The sequence below is a fragment of the Colossoma macropomum genome, unplaced genomic scaffold (assembly GCF_904425465.1).
Source record: "Colossoma macropomum unplaced genomic scaffold, Colossoma_macropomum, whole genome shotgun sequence".
Taxonomy (NCBI): domain Eukaryota; kingdom Metazoa; phylum Chordata; class Actinopteri; order Characiformes; family Serrasalmidae; genus Colossoma; species Colossoma macropomum.
In genome coordinates, this window is record NW_023496050.1 from 1,970,909 (window position 1) to 1,989,464 (window position 18,556).

Sequence of the window (18,556 nt, forward strand, 5' to 3'; positions counted from 1 at the left end):
ACTTTGATTTTTCATTGCCTGTTCAGGTGAATGGGACCTTCACAGCAACACCGTTCAGCCTCCGCAATGGCTCCGTTCAAGTCTATCAGTCTGGCTTTTCTGTAGCTGTCAGTACAGATTTTGGCTTAGTTGTTACATATGATGCATATTCCTATGTGACCATCAGTGTGCCTTATGACTATCAGAATGCCACATGTGGCCTGTGTGGTAATTTCAACCATCGCCCCGAAGATGACTACCGTACACCTACAGGAGAGATCTTGAGCTCAGATGTGGAATTTGCAAACTCTTGGACAGCACAGGGGGACACAGATGCTATCTGCCAGGATAGCGGGTGTTCAGGTCTGATGTGTGCTGCTTGTACCACTGCTCAGAGCAATCTGTACAGTAACTCAGACTACTGTGGAATCATGAGAGATCTTAGTGGACCGTTTGCTTCATGCCACTCAAGGTTGGCACCCCAGACCTTTATAGAGAATTGTGTCTATGATCTTTGTGTGGGAGGAGGTTACCAGCCAATCCTGTGCCAGGCATTGAATGTATATGCTGCTCAGTGTCAGCAGCAGGGCATTCAGATTGGCCACTGGAGAAGACAAGGATTCTGTGGTAGGCATCATATATGTTTCTTTTAATAATATGACTAATTAAGACTTAATAATCTTAACATAAAAAACACTATTTTTCCTACCATTTTCTTTCAGAAATCCAGTGTCCTGAGCACAGTCACTTTGATTCCCAGGGCACAGGCTGTCCTGCAACCTGCAGTAACCCTTCTGCACCTGTAAACTGTCCCTTGCCAAGCCAGGAGAGCTGTGTCTGTGATGCTGGATATGTCCTAAGTGCTGGAGAGTGTGTTCCTCTAGCTAACTGTGGCTGTTCATTTGAAGGACTCTACTATGCCAACAGTCAGTCAGTAGTATTGGACGATGACTGTGGGAGGCTGTGTACATGCAACAACAGAGTAATGAGCTGCCAAAATCACCAGTGTGGTCCACAGGAGATGTGTGCAATCCATGATGGAGTGAGAGGGTGCAGACCATTAAGCTATTCCACCTGTTGGGTTGAAGGACCAGGCTCATATCACACCTTTGATGGTCTGACATATAGCTACCCAGGAGCCTGTGGGCTTACCCTCTCTAGGGTGATGGGACCGTCCCCACTTCCTAATTTTGCAGTAACAGTCCAAAAACAGCCCAGAGGGCCTCAGAGCTTTTCCAGATTGCTGAAGTTTGAGGCAGAGGGAACTCAGGTCACTATTGAAATGGGAGAGGGAGGAACAGCAACAGTAAGCTCTTTCAAAACCTAATAGTGGACGATTCAAAATGTTATTTGAATAGAAGTGCTAAAGATATTTATCTCTTGACCACTTATTTTTTATCATTCAGGTGGATGGGCAGGCGGTTGCTGTACCATTTAGTGTTGGCACTGGTCGCATCCGTATCTTTCACAGCAGTGTGAAGGGTATAATCATGGAAACCACCTTTGGGGTAACTGTGCGAGCTGACTGGCCACACCTAATTAGAATCACTGCACCCAGCAACTACAATGGCACACTTGGTGGTCTGTGTGGGAATTTAAATGGCAACCAAGAAGATGAGTTCCTCAGCCCGGTTGGTGTCTTGCTGAATGATTCACAGGCATTTGGGAATAGCTGGCGAGATGGATCCCTCTCAGCGTACTGTGAAGAATCAACAGACAATTGGCAAAGAGGATATTATCAGAACAGCAGCCAGTTCATGCAGCACTGCAGCATCATGGCTTCACCTTATGGACCGTTTGCTGAGTGCCACAGCAGCCTGGATCCCAGGGCAAGGGTAGCAGATTGTGCAAGTTCCCTGGAACACTCAGGAGGTGCAAAAGAGGCCTTTTGTGAGGCACTGCGAGGCTATGCTGTGCTTTGCCAGCAAAATGGCATTGATGTGCGAGAATGGAGAAATATAACAAACTGTCGTGAGTTTTAACTTTCTTTTTTTCATTAAGAGCATCATGGCATGACTTAAAGGGTCAAAGCTTTTTTTACTAGATAACATTTTACACACACCAATCAACTAACTGGTACTTTCTGTTTTCCTTTTTAAGAGTTCCCCTGTCCAACCAATAGCCACTATGAGCTGTGTGGTACTTCCTGCCCTGCAGCCTGCCCCAGTCTCTCATTTCCTTATTTGTGCACCCAACACTGCCAGGAAGGATGCCAATGTGATGATGGGCTACTTCTAAGTGGAGACCGTTGTGTGCCCCCTATGGGGTGCGGCTGTCTCCATGAAGGGCGCTACAGGCAGGGTGGAGAACGTTTCTGGCACGGTGAAGAGTGCCAGTCCCTGTGTACCTGTGATGGGACCACAGGTTTCGTCCGCTGTTCTCCATCATCTTGCAGTGAGCAGGAAACCTGTCGTATTGTCGGGGGAGAATATGGCTGCCACCCTCTACCCCGTGCTACCTGCTCTGCTTCAGGAGACCCCCACTACACCTCTTTTGATGGACGGACATTTGACTTCCAGGGCACCTGCAGATATTTACTGGCAACTGTATGTAATGATACTCAAGGGCTTCCATATTTCCAGGTTGTTGCAAGGAATGAAGCATGGCAAGGACTCCCAGTTTCAATCACTGTGGAGGTTTATGTCAATGTTTCTGGGTATATGGTTCATGTCACGCGCAACACACGGGGTACTGCTGAGGTAAGCAACAATACCTAAGGCTTTTTCTGCCGCCAGGCGTTCCATGAGTAACTGCTCCATTGTTCAATTGCTTGAAAGAGTGTACATGCAAAGTGTTTGCTTGAAGACCTTCAAGCTAAAGATTATTTAGTAATCAATTAATCCACAGTTTTCCAAGCCCTGGTCCTAGAGTTCCATCTGCCCCATACATTTTAGTGTTCTGTTCTATTACACCCACTACATCTATGAAAGAACTTGTTAATAAGCAGATTATTTGGATCAGGTGTGATGGGAGCAGTGAAATGTGCACTGGGTTAATATATAGGTAGTTTGATTGATGCATTGATTAATCAAATTGAATCATTTCATAAAATCTATAAGACCAGTTCACTTAAGTTCACTTAAATTGTATTCTTTTAAAAAATAAAGAGATTAACTGCATTTTTAATGCTTGTATTTTAATCAAAGACTTGTCTTTGGTTACAAAAACTGCAATTGCTTTTACACAGAACAATAAGTAAAATACTGGAAAAAGGAAATACCATGGTTTAAATTAAATAAAAGTACAATTAGAAACAATAAAAGAAAACAAGACCCAAAATACTAGGCTTATGCTAACCTACACAAAGATGTTTTTAAACAGCTTTTAGGAACACCTATCATGTTTTCTTTCCTTATATTCCATGGAATGATTCCCTGCAGTTAAGGAGCTACATTAGAAAAGAATCTTCACCAACTGAGCTTTGAGTGATCCTACATGTTTGCAGTACGCCTGCCTCAGCTGAATAAATTGAATGAGCTATAAAGCTTCAGCCGATCATTTACCTATGCCAGAGTGAGGCCAGTAAGGGCTTTACATGTCACATGCAGGAATCAGAAAAGGATCTTCCACCAACCGAGTTGTTAGTGATCCTAGACATTTGCAGTAATCCCGCCTCAGATGAGTTTTAAATAAGTTTCAAGAAATCAGCAAGATAAGCCAAAGCTAGGTCATTAACACCTGATTGCAGAACTTAACAGAAAGCCAGTGACAACTAAATAATAACAAAGTCATATACTCAGATGTTCCTTTTCAGGTACACAAACACAAGTGAACTAATTGGAGCCTTTCTAAAGAGACAAGAAGGCAGTCCGTCAGTTGCATATTTAGCAGACTAATCTAGAAGTTATGAAGAAGAGTATGAACAAATTTCTCGGCATCTTCTGAGTGTCTCATTTTTAATGCTTCTTAAATGATAAAAAGCACTTAAAGATATTGGACATGGAACACTAATGATTATCTAGCATCTAGGGCTATGCCTGTGTTCTATAGTGTAGCTTCTTTTTGCACAGAAAAACATCCAGGTCTGTTAAAGGATAAAATGCAACCACATATTCAAATGTACAGCTCTTGGGCCCAGCAGCAGTATTTATGTTTTATCAAACTTGAGGAAAAGGAAATTAAGGCTTCTAGGCTTTAAGGTCTTCCTGTGTAGCTATGCCACTAAATATTTTAATGTTGGCACATGTAAGTGCATATGATTAGCAAAACAGTGATAACATTGTGTTTTCATATAATATGTGCTAAGCAAAATTCTCTGAAGTTAGACAGGCCTATCGATTAAAATACAATAGGATCATGTGTCAGCACTAAATATACATTCAAATTCATCAGTACCAGGAGAGACATTTCCATAATATAAGCCATCTAGTAAATCACTGACCACTATACCAATATAATTCAATAAACAATTTATTAAAATAAGTGGTATCTAATACCAAGTGTTAAACACACAAAGTTGTGCTTTGCATGTATGTGCATCTTTCAACAGAATTCTTTTACAGGTTTACATGATTTTGAAGATCATTTAAAGCAAAGCATTAAAACCTTATAACAATAATAGACCACAGTGGCTTAAATAAAAGAAACCATGATTTATTAAACCTATAGCAAAAACCAACAAACTACCCCATTTTTTCTTAGATTTAAGAAGGTGTCTTATTCCCATATTATTTGCCATGCTGAAATGGGTTTTTGGGGAAGGTGCAGTTAATCTCTACTGATAAATGTACTTATGCCCTATATTTAACACATTCATTGAACATTTAAGGCAAATACTTTGATAAAAGATGTTGCATTGTGTTCGCACAAGAAATGTCTTTAAAAAATTAAATATATACCAATACAGATATACATTAAAAATACTACTATATAATTTTAATTTCTTTCCATTAGATTGATGGTGAGACCAGGAATCTTCCTGTCCTGCTTGATTCTGGACGTGTTTCCATTTACTCCAGTGGACAGAACACATTTATCACAACTGACTTTGGCCTAAGTGTGAGTTACGATGGCAATTGGGTCGTGCGCATCACTGTCCCAGCTAATTACAGTGGAGCCACATGCGGCTTGTGTGGTAACTTCAATGGCCAGAGGGGTGACGATTTCCTTACGCGCTCGGGTGCACTGGCTCCTTCAGCCTTTGAGTTTGGAGCTGACTGGAAAGTGGGGAATGATACGTTGTGCAGTGATGGATGTGGAGACTCTTGTTCACCATGTCAAAACCCAGTTGAGGCACGGGCCCAGTGTCAGATCCTCAGGGACAGCCAGGGTCCCTTGAGCTTCTGTCATGCCACTGTGGACCCCCAGGCCTACTTTGATGACTGTGTGTTTGATTTATGCCTCTCTGGGTACAGGCATGATGTGCTGTGCCGTTCCATCCAAACCTATGTGAGTGCCTGCCAGTCTGCCAATGTCTGGATCTACCCCTGGAGAGAGAACACAACCTGCAGTAAGTGAATAAGCAAAAGTGTGAAAAGTTCAATATAATTACTGAAAAATGGAAACAAATCTGCATTTTTTTCATGGAATATTTTGTTGAGAGGAAGAAGAATGAGTGATGCATTTGGAACTGAGATTTTGGATCTCAGGTGTATTCTTTCAAATTAAATTTAGTATTAGGTAGTCATCTGACTATTGTGAGGCTCAGACAGAATTCAGATGTTTGCAGACCACACTTGATTAAAATGCATTTATTAACAAAGTCAGCCAATTCCAAGTCAAAAGCCAGATCACAAAAACAGTGACCATGTGGGAAGTCCAAAAAGCAATGTCCAAAATTCAGAAAAAGAGTCAACCCAGAATATAGAAAATATTGAAAGGGCAAGACAAAAGCAAGGTTGAAAAAGAAACTAGGCAATGGTCATACACAGTAACGCAAACAAACAGACTGCAAGGCTCAGTAAGGCTCTGTAAACAAAGGCAATTATTTGCAACTAACCTAAGCTAAAGCCCAGGCTTATGTACTAAACTAACAAACACAAGAAATAAGGAACAGGTGTAGGTAATCTATAGTCAGGTCAGGCAGACCGGTGTAGAGTCATGTGAGGGAGATCGAAGGTCATGTGATCCGGTGTGGAATTCTGGTTAATGGAGTCCGGAGGTTAGAAGGCAGAGACAGCAGGATCAGAGGGAAGCGTGACTATTATACTATTATAACTATAACTATTATACTTACAGGTACATACTTGATGTGTAACTCTGATTGCAGAGTGTAGCTGGGACTGAAATGGATCCCTAGTCCCACATTAATATATTAATATGCAAGGCAGAACTGTTTAGTTTACTAAATAGCATTAAAATGCATGAATCAGAGAATTTTTCATCTTCACTTTCACTACTACATAAAAAATCCAACGTGAGTTTATTGTGAGGCTGAAGTTGGCGTCCTATTCCTGACCACAGTACCCTGCACTTACATCTCTGTGTTTTTGCTGTCTGATCAACAGCATTAAGGTCTTTGTTTTTAACTGAACAGAGATACAATTTTTGTAGTGTTTCTCTTGAGACTCAAGCTCAACGGCCACCATTACCATTTGGTTCCTCTATCAGTTGATTAGAAAAAAGAGACCCACAGTACACATTGGTATTAATTATGTTATGTAATTTCACAGGAATTAACTGTCCCATGAACAGCCACTATGAGCTATGTGGCACAGACTGTGGTCATACCTGTGCTAGCAGCATTGATGCTGTATGTGAGCGGACGTGTTCAGAGGGCTGTTTCTGTAATGAGGGCTATGTGAGGAGTGGAGGACGCTGTGTTCCAGTGGAACAATGTGGCTGCTTGTACAATGGATTCTATTATCATGTGAGTTCCAGTCAGTTATATCGAGACATACAGTCACAGTCACAAGTGAATTTGTCTGGAAGCACCTAGACATTGTTATTATTGTTTTCATTATTACTATTTAGTCATTATTATTGCTTGCACTTGATAATGTCTTAATGTGTTGTGGTTTTGCAGATTGATGAGCAGTTCTGGACCCCAGGATGTTCACAACGCTGTGAGTGCTTTGCTCCAAATGACCTTCGCTGCTACTCTGCCTCCTGCTCTCCCAACCAGGAGTGTGAGGTCAGGAATGGCCTGCTTGGCTGCTACAGCAGAATGTCCTCATGCATGGTCTGGGGTGATCCCCATTACCTTTCCTTTGATGGAGCTGTAACCACCTTTCAGGTAAGTATAGGCAGTTTTAATAAACACAGCTAAAACACTGGTCTAAAAATAAAGGGGACACGATTCAAGTGTGTCACATGTCACTAAAATTTAAAAATCCCAGTCCTAGTGGACATCACACATAAGACCTGTATAATTTACTTCGAAATGTGGATTTTTTCTTCAGGGAACCTGTTCATATGAGATCTCTAAGACCTGCTCGAATGTCTCAGACAATGGCTTACAGTTCCGTGTGGTGGCAGCTAACATGCATCGTGGGAACATGGCTGTGTCCTTTGCGTCTAAAGTGGATGTGTGGCTAACTCAGTGGGGACAGCAGACACAGATTACTATTGGACAAAACAAGAGAGTGAAGGTATTAGTCTGTCCACTGTGTAATTCTGCTTGTAGGGAATCAGACGTTGGGCGTTTAAGCTTTCCTTTCATTCTTCTTTTTCAATGTCTTTTCACTTCTTTTTGCAGGTTGATGGGACTGACATGGACTCATCTGCTTTTCAAATCAGCCACCTTGCAGAAGTACATCAGGAACAAGATTTTGTGGTTGTGAATGCATCAAGCGAGCTCATGGTCTACTTTGATGGTCGTTACACACTTTCAGTGAAACTGGGCCCGAGCTTCCAGGGATCTGTTTGTGGAATGTGTGGCAACAATAATGGAGACCCTTCAGATGACAAAGCTATGCCCAGTGGAGCTCTTGCACCCAATGACAATGTGTTTGGCAACAGCTGGAGATCAGATATCAGCTCTCCAGGGTAGATAAGAGTTATATTAACAGTTTTAAAAATACAGATACCATATGCATGAAATTAAAATAGACAAACTAAGGAGTGCTGGGCATGACTTATCTATCTAAAGCAAAAGTAACGCATTTCCATTAGAATTTAATGAACAACCATTTATTTAACATTGCCTCCATCTCAGTAACTACTTGACCATTTCTTAAGATGCTCATTTTCATGCTAAGTCCAGTCTGGTTCATAATTAATGGATTTCATGCCTACTATTAAATAAAATAACTGTGAAAGGTACTATTCAGCACTCTTTCACTGTCTCAAATCATTACTTGTGTCTTGTTTTCTTTCCAGGTGTGGAGCAAATGACCGGACACTTGACATGAATGACTGCGCTTTTAGACAGGAGTACTCTGAACTCTGTAGCATCATCACTAACACCAGTGGACCCTTCCAGCTCTGTCATTTCCATGTCAACCCCGTAGTTTACTTCAATTCCTGTGTGTACGACCTATGTGTTTATTCATCTGCCAATAATATGCTGTGTTCAGCTCTGGAGGCCTATGAGGTTGCTTGCACCACGGTGGGGCTCCAGATTTCAGACTGGCGGTCTGGTCTAGATTGCGGTAAGTCCGCTATATTTATAGACCTGTCCCATATTCAAATTTATAGGGATTTAATGCACAATAGAAATTGGATTGATTAAAAAAGTTTATTCTTGTATAAGTATTTATTGTGCAATGTTACCTTTCTTTCTCATTAGCGAGGGCGGACCCCTGTGCAGAGCTGAACTGCACTGCAGATGAGTGGTGCGGGGAGAAGGACGGCATCTATGGCTGCTTCTGTAATGAGGATCATCCAAGACCAAAGTTTGAGGCTTATGGTACAAGCAAACTTTTCATGTGAACATGCACTAGAGGTTCTGGCTAACTGCTTGAATTGGTTTTATCTCATGTAGTATTTTCACACACACACACACACACACACACACACACACACCCCAACACAAACACATACAAACTACTGTGTTAACCAAAAACTGTTTTCTCTGCTCTCCTCTTGTCTATTCACTAGTGTTTTTTTGCACAACTGCATTTTAAACAATGTCCTAGTTGACTTCTGCCTAGAGCACCGACTAGTGGATTTATTACTTAATTACTAGACAAGTCTATGAAACCCCTTAACATGCCAAGATATCCAAATAGCTTTTTACAACTGCTTTACTAAAACAAATTCCCACATCTTCTCCTTTCTTTTTGTTCCAGACTCCAGAGAAACCTGTCAGAGCAGCTCTGGGACCATGTCTCTGTCCCGCTGTCAGCTCTTTGAAGCTGGTTTCCCTGCAAACGTCCTGCACTTGAGTGACTCTAGCTGCAGAGGAACAGTCCAAAACGGCAGACTGGTGTTCCACTTTGATAATGATGACCACATCTGTGGCACAAATCTCACGGTACACTAAACAGTATCCATGCTGAAGTCAGTTTTAAGCTGCTATTTCTATTCCAGAATCATAAACATAATTCAAGTCCCTAATCAAAATCTAAAGTCAGGTCCATAATTATTCAGACCTGATTTTAGTGCTCTAAATATTAATTTTAGCTGTTTACCACAACAAATTGTAATTGAGTTTAAATAATGACTATGAGCTCAAAGTGCAGACTTACATCAAGACTTACAACCATTTTCTGACATAGTCACCCCCCCCCCTTTTTTTAGGGACCTAAAAGTAATTGGTTGACTGTATGTTATTCCCTCATTATGTCTGTTACAAGTAAGCAGAAATAAGGCCAAAGCTGATTTTAAGTGTAGCATTTACTGCCAGTGATGCAAACCATCGTTAGGCTGAAAATAACATCAGAGATATAGCAAAAATCTTACGTGTGGTTTAATCAATTGGTAAGCGTTACGAAGCTGCAGTGTTCTGGAACAACATTTTCTGGACAGCTGAGACCAAGATCCATGCTATCTCATCTGTCAAGCATGGTGGAGGTAGAGTTATTGCGTGGGCATATGTGGCTGCCAGTGGAACTGGTTCCTTTGTGTTCATTGATAAATAACTGATTATAAAAGCAACAGGCTTAATTCTGAAGTACATAAGGCCATATTACCTGATCAGATTAAGCCAAATGCTTCAAAACTCACTGGATGGTACTTCATTGTGCAGATGACGATGATCCAAAGCATACTGTGAAAACAGCTCAAGATTTTCTTAAAGCACGTGGAAAAAAAGTGGAACTTTCTGCCGTGCCCAAGGCACTCAGCTGACCTCAAGTCAGTCAAGCATTTATTTTACTTACTGAAGAAAACACTGAAGGTAAAATGCTGGTAAAAAAAAGAAAAACTGAAGACAGCTGCAGTAAAGGCCTGGCACAGCATCTCCAGGGAGGAAATCCAGTGTCTTTTGATGTTTATGGTTTCCACACTTCAGGCAGTAATGGACTGCATAGGATTTGCAACGAAGTACTAAATATCATAATTTCATTTATGACTGTGTTAGTTTTTTTTTTTTATTATGTTTTATTATGTATGAAAATGGTTGTTAAATGGTAATTTAATTTTAATTCAATGCTGTGGTAAACAGCTAAAACAACGATAACTTGATCACCTAAATATTTATAGAGTTGACTGAAAGTCTTTTACCATAAAATTGGTATTAATTCTTTTTCACACATTTAGATTCTGACTAATCATTAAATAAAATACATCAACAGGCCAACGGGACACACTTCATTTATGAGAACTCCATCCAGGGGGTGGTAGATTCAGCAGGAGGTCTGATTAACAGACAGAAACATCTGGAGCTGCGTTTCTCTTGTGTTTATCAGCTTAGTCAGACACTTTCCATGGACACAGAATTAAACCCCTTGCAGAGGTGAGGTGTGCTACTGCCTGAGTCTTCAATAAAATCCCACTAAAACCAGCTGTTAGACAGCTTCAGTTTAAAGGATCTAAAATAAGCTCAGAAATATGAACATTAAATTGCACATTTGCACACGACTTTCATACTATGAACTAACCAGTCTATGGTTTGATACACAGCATAGTGCACAAGAACCTTCCAAACGGTCAGGGGTTGTATCAGGTCAGGATGACTCCCTTCCAGGATGCTGCCTTCTCCCACCCTTACAACGGTAGTGCATACATAGAAGTGGACCAGCGGATCTACGTTGCAGTGATTGTTCAGGGAGTGGACAGCCGTCAGATTGCCACAGTCATAGACTCATGTTGGGCCACTCCTGTCAATGACCAGAACTTTGCTGTCCGCTGGAACCTCATCAATAATAGGTACAAAGCTTTTTCTTTCATTGACTTTCAAAAGGACATTAAAAGGAAAAACAGAGAAAGTAGAAGACAGCCAACACACTGATAAGTCTACCAAAAGATGTGCACTGTGCTTTTTCAGTTTCCTGCCTATAGACCTCAGTCCAAGATTTTTTGATGTAAACATAAAATATCACATATTTTCAGATGCCCTAACCCAAAAGATATCACAGTGGAAGTTCTTCAGAATGGTGTCTCCACAACTGGCCGTTTCTCCTTCAAGATGTTTGCCTTTAATGACTACCGCAAAGTTTTCATTCACTGTGCTGTCCACCTGTGTCTTCTGCAGAGCAACAACTGTGCAGCGGTGAGTTTGGCCGTCTTTTATCGTCCAGTCTCACATTACTGTGTTCAGTAGAGAGTAGGCAGTGACACTTTACTTTGAGTGGTCCTTTTTAGATGAAATAAACACTCAACAGACTCTCAGTAACATATCAACACCATATAAATGATAGAGCAGCAGTGAGTAGAGAGTTTTTCACTTACACTGATACACTGTTAAGAGTTTATTAATCATCTACAAAATAAAGTTTTACCAAGTAGGCTTGAGAAATACATTGATAATGCAAAGTAATGTGGTCATGGTCATATTATAAATTATATTCATCCCCATGGCAAGAAAAAAGGAACATATTGGTAGCGAAAATATTCAAGTATTTAGGAGAGAATTAGGAGATCTCTCTGCAAAATTGTCTTCCCAGAACATACAGTGCATCCCTAAACACAGCAAACCTTATTTTGTTGATCATTTTATACAGGACTCAGTCTACAAAAATATTATTGCACTCCCAGTGCAAATGAGGGTTGATCTGATATGATGTATTTGTTTTCACTGTTACTCTGCCCCTGTTTACAGCTGCATTACTTTCGCTGGATTATAACCAGTGCTCCAGAAATACTAAAGCATCTCAAATATGCATTATTCTTACTCTCATAACACATGAAAATAAGGCCCATGGTAAAATAGCCCTTAAAAAACAGAAAATTAAAGTACTATAATGAGGATATTGTGACGTCAGCAGAGGAAGAAACAGAGGGGTGACCATGATTCTGCTGAAGGAAGTGCTCTTTATTGAACACACCAGCAGACAAAGCACATGCAGACACTCGCAGGGGAGGTCACCACCAGCTGAACACTCCCAACTAAACCCACTCTCCCCAACATAAAACAACACGTTAAACACACACCTTGAACCAACAGACCATGACAATAACAACACAAATAGTCCCTTTGTTGCAGGGCGTGCACATACCATGAGCCTTTGCGTGTGGCCATCTGTTTAGCCACACCTCCAGAGTCTCTTGGTGCCAGCGCCAGCCAGTAGCAGGACACTACATTGCCCCCAATTCAATAGTCAGCTAGTCCCCAGCGACCTACGAGCCAAGTCCCACCAGGTCACACTGCGTGAAGTCCTGCATAGCTGGGGTGGGGACAGCAACAGCAGCACTAATGCCAGCCCTTCCTCTTTCACCACCACCCACCGTGCCAGCAACATTGTCCCGAATCCCAGTCGTGCACACAGGGGTTTCACCACCACTGCTGATGACTGACCTGAGCTGGACAGTTGTGTGTGATGTGCAAGCTTCCTGGTTGCTGTAGAGATATTGCCAAGCTCGTGATGGCAAGCACGATGATCCCCCCAACCCCCCCGCAGCCCATCCCCCACAGCCCCGCCTCACCCCCCCCCCTTACAGTTGTTGTGCAGAAATGGTTTACTGTCCCAGTAAACATGCACAACATGGGCATGCGCTCATCTTGCTGATTGTGTTGTGTAATTCATAAATAAATAAATAAACAGGATTTAATTTAGAAAATTCAAAATGTTGCACTAGTAATACTTTAAGGACTAGTGAGTGTTTCTTAAATCCATGGCAGCCTCACCAACTCTCATTTATCTTATGTTTTTGCAGCGCTGTTTCCCTGGACACCATCGCAGAGGTGGCAGGTCTGCAGACATCCATGACACTGCCTCCATCTCTGTGGGACCTTTTGTCTGGAATGCCTGAAGCACAGGTGAATACTTATACACTTCCCTTTGTATTTCCTCATGATTTATAAAACACAGGGGCAATGTCAACACAGGCTGCCAGAGTAAATGTGTTTAAGAAACAAAGGACTGTTTTTGATTTTGTCAGTGGAAAGCTGAGTTATGTTTAAGTAAATTGGTTTAATGTTCAGAAGCATAAATTCCATCTCATCCCATCCATCAAAAGCATAAATTAGGACTTTGAACCTTTGAAGTTTAGGTTGTGATTGTATTTGGTGATAGTTTTGTGAATCTAATTTGTCTTTTATAATAAGGAGCAGTAATGCATTATGCACATTAACAAAGGGCCAAATGGGAATAGGAATAGGAGTGACATATAATAATAAAACTAACCCACCTGGCTCTGTCTCAGCAGTATCATTCATCTGATGTTGCTGTGTTGCTAAATTAAATGAGAAAATAAAAGTCGTTTATAATGTAAAATATTTTCTTTGATGCACAATGCAGATCAAAGTGAAGAAAAAAGCAGTATATTGTACTAGGTTACATATGCGAGCATGACTGGAAATACATTATTATCTTCAATAAAATAAACACACAAACAAAAAACTCACATACACATAATCTTCCTTAAATGCTTAGCAGATGGTATTTTGGTACTGCTTGCTTTTACAGTCCCTAAAGTTCTAGGTTTTAACCTGATAAGTATTTGTTTTTTTTGTGTGTGTGTTTAATATGATAACTAAATTATATTGAAATATTTATAACATAACAGTTTCTATGTATTAATTGGATTAGTGTGATGTACAACCTCCACAGCAATGTGCAGTTATTTGGACTAAAAGGTACCATGTGGATACGTGGCATACAACAAACAAAACAAAGTACAAAGTTCTTACCACTTACCACTTAGAAATGAAGCTGAATCTGAGAAGTGTCTGGGCTGCGGTTTTACTGGGGCTTTACCATTTACTTCAGAATATCTAATCTGGAGAAAGCTTTAGTAAAATATTGCATAATAACAACAGTTAATATGCTGCAAACTAATACCAGCTAATTTAGTTTCTGTTAGTTCAGCCTGCTACCCACTTCTATTTATATTTTGGATTATTCACCTCAAGTGTTTTTCTCATTCCTGTCTTTTTGGTGCCGTCCTTTTTTAATCACTTTTTTTTATCCCTTCATGTGAAAATGCTGCAATGCAAAAAATGAAAGCACTCAGTAGAAGACTGCCAGCAAACAGCTCCTATTTATATCACCATTAGCTTTCAAACTGGGACTGTCTCACATGAGAAGGGGCACCTCTGAATACCCCCCCCCAATTTACTAGAAATACAGGCTCAGTTGTGAAGGTTACTGTTTCTGACCATGTTCTTATGTGTTCATTTTGATTCAAATACACATCCACTTTTGATCTGTAGCACCTAATTTCCCATTTTATATTTACAGGTGTGTAGATTCCAGAGATGCCGACGCTTCTCCAGCAGCCACCTGAAGGCAAACTTTATGGGCAAAGATATAAAACGACTTTTAGTTAATCTCATTTTAATCAGTGGGGTACTACTGCTATTCTGTTTTATTAATTTTGCTATCAATAATTATTTGCTTCCATAACTTGTTGAGTTTGATTGATGTGACATATTTACCACATTTTGATTCTATGCACATTTTGAAAATTCTTTGATTGTTATCTTTCCAAACGTGGATTCATTTATCAGGTGTCTATGTTCATCCTTATGAATAAATTTTAGTAGCTTGTCCAATAAATTCTCTATAACTGGCATAACAAATCTTATGATATGTATGTTATCATTTCTTCAAATTGGTTACATACAGAACTTCAGGCTTTTGTTTTCCTCGTTTTACACTTTACGAATGCAATAAATGATCAGAGCATGATCCAGAGTTGTACTTGATGTGTTTTATGTAAAATACGTAAGAGGTAAACAATTATTGTTACAGAACAGTTTTCTGGGTTGCTTTTGTGTTCATACACATCATGTCTGAGGTGAAACTGAAAAGGTGAACAAGCTCTCTCAAGTCCACAAATAATATTCACCAATGATGAATTATAAGTAATGTAGTAACAGGTGTTGACTCTAGTGTCCTGGGTGAAAGAATTAAGATAAAAAAATTTCTACAACTAAAATCATGTTAGACAAAAATCAACTGAGAAACAATCATTTCCACATCTGTTGAAGACAGCAATGAATAAGGCAAAACATGATAAATCACCGTTCATTCATTAATAACATTTTTATTTCTGCATGGAATACAATACTCAATGTTATTAATTTAGTTATCATTTTTGTCCCTTGAACTTATTTGACAGTAACTGCTGGATTCATTTATGTTTGTTATTAATTCACTAAAGTAAAATGACACATATTTTGTTCTTAAAACTTTAAAACTTGTTAAAACTATATTCATGAATATTTAATATGTTCAATCATGAACATACAATAACTGGACATTTCATTAAGTGCAATGTATCTACACTGTTTGTCTATTTTATTAACTCCACTTACCATATAACTGCACTTGTCTGATCCACTCATACCAGTGCACCACACACTAACACACCACCACATTCAATTCCACTAACACACCACCACATTCAATTCACTCCAATTTTCCCATTCCACCTGCAGCAGTTACATTCTCGTGTCTCAGGCATTATTTAAGGTGGAAGAGGAAATTGAAGCTGGTGAATCATAAGCTGACTTTAGCCTCATAAAAAGTTGCATGTTGAGAGACATTTTACAAGAAACTCTTCTGCTTTTTGCAGAAAAGTTTTCTGCTGGAGATGTGAGAAAAGTGGCTATAGCTGAGCTAAAGTTTAAAGCAGAGCAAAGTAAGTTGGCATTTTCATTTATATTATATTTTAAGTAGTTGTTTATTTGTAGAACATATTGAAACATATTTACAGCCAAGATGGTAAAATGGACATAAAACATTGTGGCTCCCAAGGTGGTTTGATTTTTGTTGAAAGACAACATGGCTCCTCTTAACATTTGGGTTGCTGACCCCTGGTATAGGTGTACCTAAATGGTGAAAGGCTAATGAGTGTAGGTTCAAGGTAAGTATAAAGTAGATAATACTTTATCTACTTTATACTTAGTGCTAATAAACTTGCACATATTGTATATGAAATGTTGCAATCTGCTGCAATGCTGCCACTTTATAGAGCATGATATGCCTTGCAGTATATTATAAAAATAATAAAGCAACAGCATAATCAACATATGTTGTACTTGTTGTTACTAAGTAGAAAGATTTAGTCTCAACATACTAGAGTTGTGAGACATGTCAATCTGTCTGAATGGCTGGGGTGGATGATGTGCTAAGAAATAGTTATTTACACTCTTTTCTTTTTCTCACTGAATAAGGCTGGCAGCAATAGGCTTATATTTTTAAAAAGGCTTAATCAGACTACAGTTCACTTTGGCCATGTAAGTGATTACATTTTGTTATGTAACCCGTAGGACAGAGAAAATATGAGGCACTTGTTGCATGTCAAAATTTTGACAGGTCCAAGCCACGCCCCTTGACCAATCAGAACATGCCACGCCCCCAAATGTACCATGATCCCCACCCCTCAACCAATCAGAGCAGGCATTTGCTATAAGTCCCACCCTGGACCTTCCGCCCGGAAGGCCTGCCATCCTACCCCTCAACCGTTTTTCCTGGAAACCCCACCTCAACAGTTTTTTAATCTGGAAACCCATCATCAACAGTTTTTTTATCTAAAAAAACACAAACCTTCAACCATTTTAACCAGCAATTTTGAACAGATAACAACTTACTCTCTCGTTGTTTTTTAATCTAGAAATCCCCACCCCTCATATGTTTTTGTTCAGCCATTTTCAGATGCTATGACGCTAACATTGATTTAAATTTCCTGCCGAAGTTTTAAACATGCCAAACAATCAGATATTTGTATTCAAATGTTACGACCCTAGGGGTCATGATGTTTTGTTCTTCGTAATTTTTTTGTTTCTTTCTTTTTTCACATATTGCAGTGAAATGACAACTCCAGTCCAGCAGGGGGCTCGATCTATAAAAGCTGGATTACAACCAGGTGGAAGCGTGAGACGAGAGAGAGGGTTACACGCTGTTGCTTCCTGGTTCCCCAGCAGTTGGTCTCCTCAGTCAATCTGAAATTTTAAAATCTAGACCTAACCCTTAACCTTAATGAGCGAGTCTGGGGACATTTTTTTTTTCTTTTTGCACATATTCTTAAGTGGCGCCTTTAAAGGACCTTGCATATGACATGATACATGTCACATTTCAAAATGTTCTAAACAATCTCAAATCTCTCTAATAAGGCCATTTTGACCTGGAGCACTGTGTAAAGAGATTATTCTGCCCTAAACTGAGAACTAGTTTTAGACATTTGTAAGATCACTTGTGAAAACTTACCTTTACTTATATGGATGAATTGTGTTGGTACTTAAAATGGGTTTACCAAAGTCTTGGATTCACAAAGTAGTGGAATGTATGAGTTGTAAACTCATTATAAAACTGTAAATGAACACTAATCTAACACATATTGAAATATAATGCACTGCATACATACTGCAATGTTTTGGAATGGCAGTCAATCACCAAACTTAAACCCAACAGAAAATTTGATGGAGAAATAAGGATTTACCAGTGAGCTCCCTGTAATCTTCAAACCATGAAGAATCTTCAAAAGCCACGCATAAATGATACAAAAAACAAACATTGTGAATGGGTTATTGGAAAAATGTATTGTAGCATCGGCTCAGAAGAAGATGCAGACAACAGTGTGCATACAGGCAAAATGCTCCTTTCTTATTTACAGGCACTTTAATAAAGGCAGCGAAATGGCCAGCCCAGCACGAAACCCAGTGAGGGGGTGACGCAGGAGGGACACAACATTCAAAATATATTATTTCTTAATAGGAAGAAGCGAGCCTGTCTGTAAAGTATTTTTTTGATACAGTACTGCTAGCACCGAAGGATCCAAAAAGCCACCTAAAGTAAGAAGGACAGACATTGAAAGTCACGAAAGATAGAAAGAAAAGTCTTAAAACCTGTATAAAGAAGATTTTTTTCTTGAATTTATGATGTAGCTGTTTCTAGACCAACAGCTGAGAGAAGACTTTGTCACTGTTACAGATAAACTGCATTAAGATTTGCTTCCCAATATAAAGCATTTTTTTACAAGATTACTGAGCAGAACTAATAATGCTTCACCACACAAGAGGTGATTTTATTTAAAATCTAAAAATCTTTCATCTTTTCACCTGCTTCAGATTAGTGCTCAGGCTGCCACTCCTTTCTCACATGACATGACAAGTGTAACATGCTGTTATTTAATGCCTTCTTCCTGATTA

At 39.7% G+C, this 18,556-nt stretch overlaps 1 protein-coding gene across 1 annotated transcript in view; it reads left to right on the top strand.

Moving 5' to 3' along the window:
- The window catches only part of LOC118804506 (alpha-tectorin-like), a 51,391-nt gene extending 35,646 nt beyond the window's left edge, over window positions 1–15,745 (top strand). The window contains exons 28-44 of the mRNA XM_036564992.1: window positions 27–606; window positions 702–1,285; window positions 1,386–1,950; window positions 2,080–2,678; window positions 4,873–5,428; window positions 6,591–6,787; window positions 6,944–7,153; window positions 7,320–7,508; window positions 7,616–7,905; window positions 8,239–8,510; window positions 8,648–8,767; window positions 9,150–9,334; window positions 10,596–10,756; window positions 10,924–11,169; window positions 11,353–11,512; window positions 13,117–13,219; window positions 14,643–15,745. Coding sequence (XP_036420885.1) covers window positions 27–606; window positions 702–1,285; window positions 1,386–1,950; window positions 2,080–2,678; window positions 4,873–5,428; window positions 6,591–6,787; window positions 6,944–7,153; window positions 7,320–7,508; window positions 7,616–7,905; window positions 8,239–8,510; window positions 8,648–8,767; window positions 9,150–9,334; window positions 10,596–10,756; window positions 10,924–11,169; window positions 11,353–11,512; window positions 13,117–13,212 — 5,010 coding nt within the window. The 3' untranslated portion in view covers window positions 13,213–13,219; window positions 14,643–15,745. The remainder of the gene's footprint in view (window positions 1–26; window positions 607–701; window positions 1,286–1,385; window positions 1,951–2,079; window positions 2,679–4,872; window positions 5,429–6,590; window positions 6,788–6,943; window positions 7,154–7,319; window positions 7,509–7,615; window positions 7,906–8,238; window positions 8,511–8,647; window positions 8,768–9,149; window positions 9,335–10,595; window positions 10,757–10,923; window positions 11,170–11,352; window positions 11,513–13,116; window positions 13,220–14,642) is intronic.
- The last annotated feature ends 2,811 nt before the right edge of the window (window positions 15,746–18,556 follow it).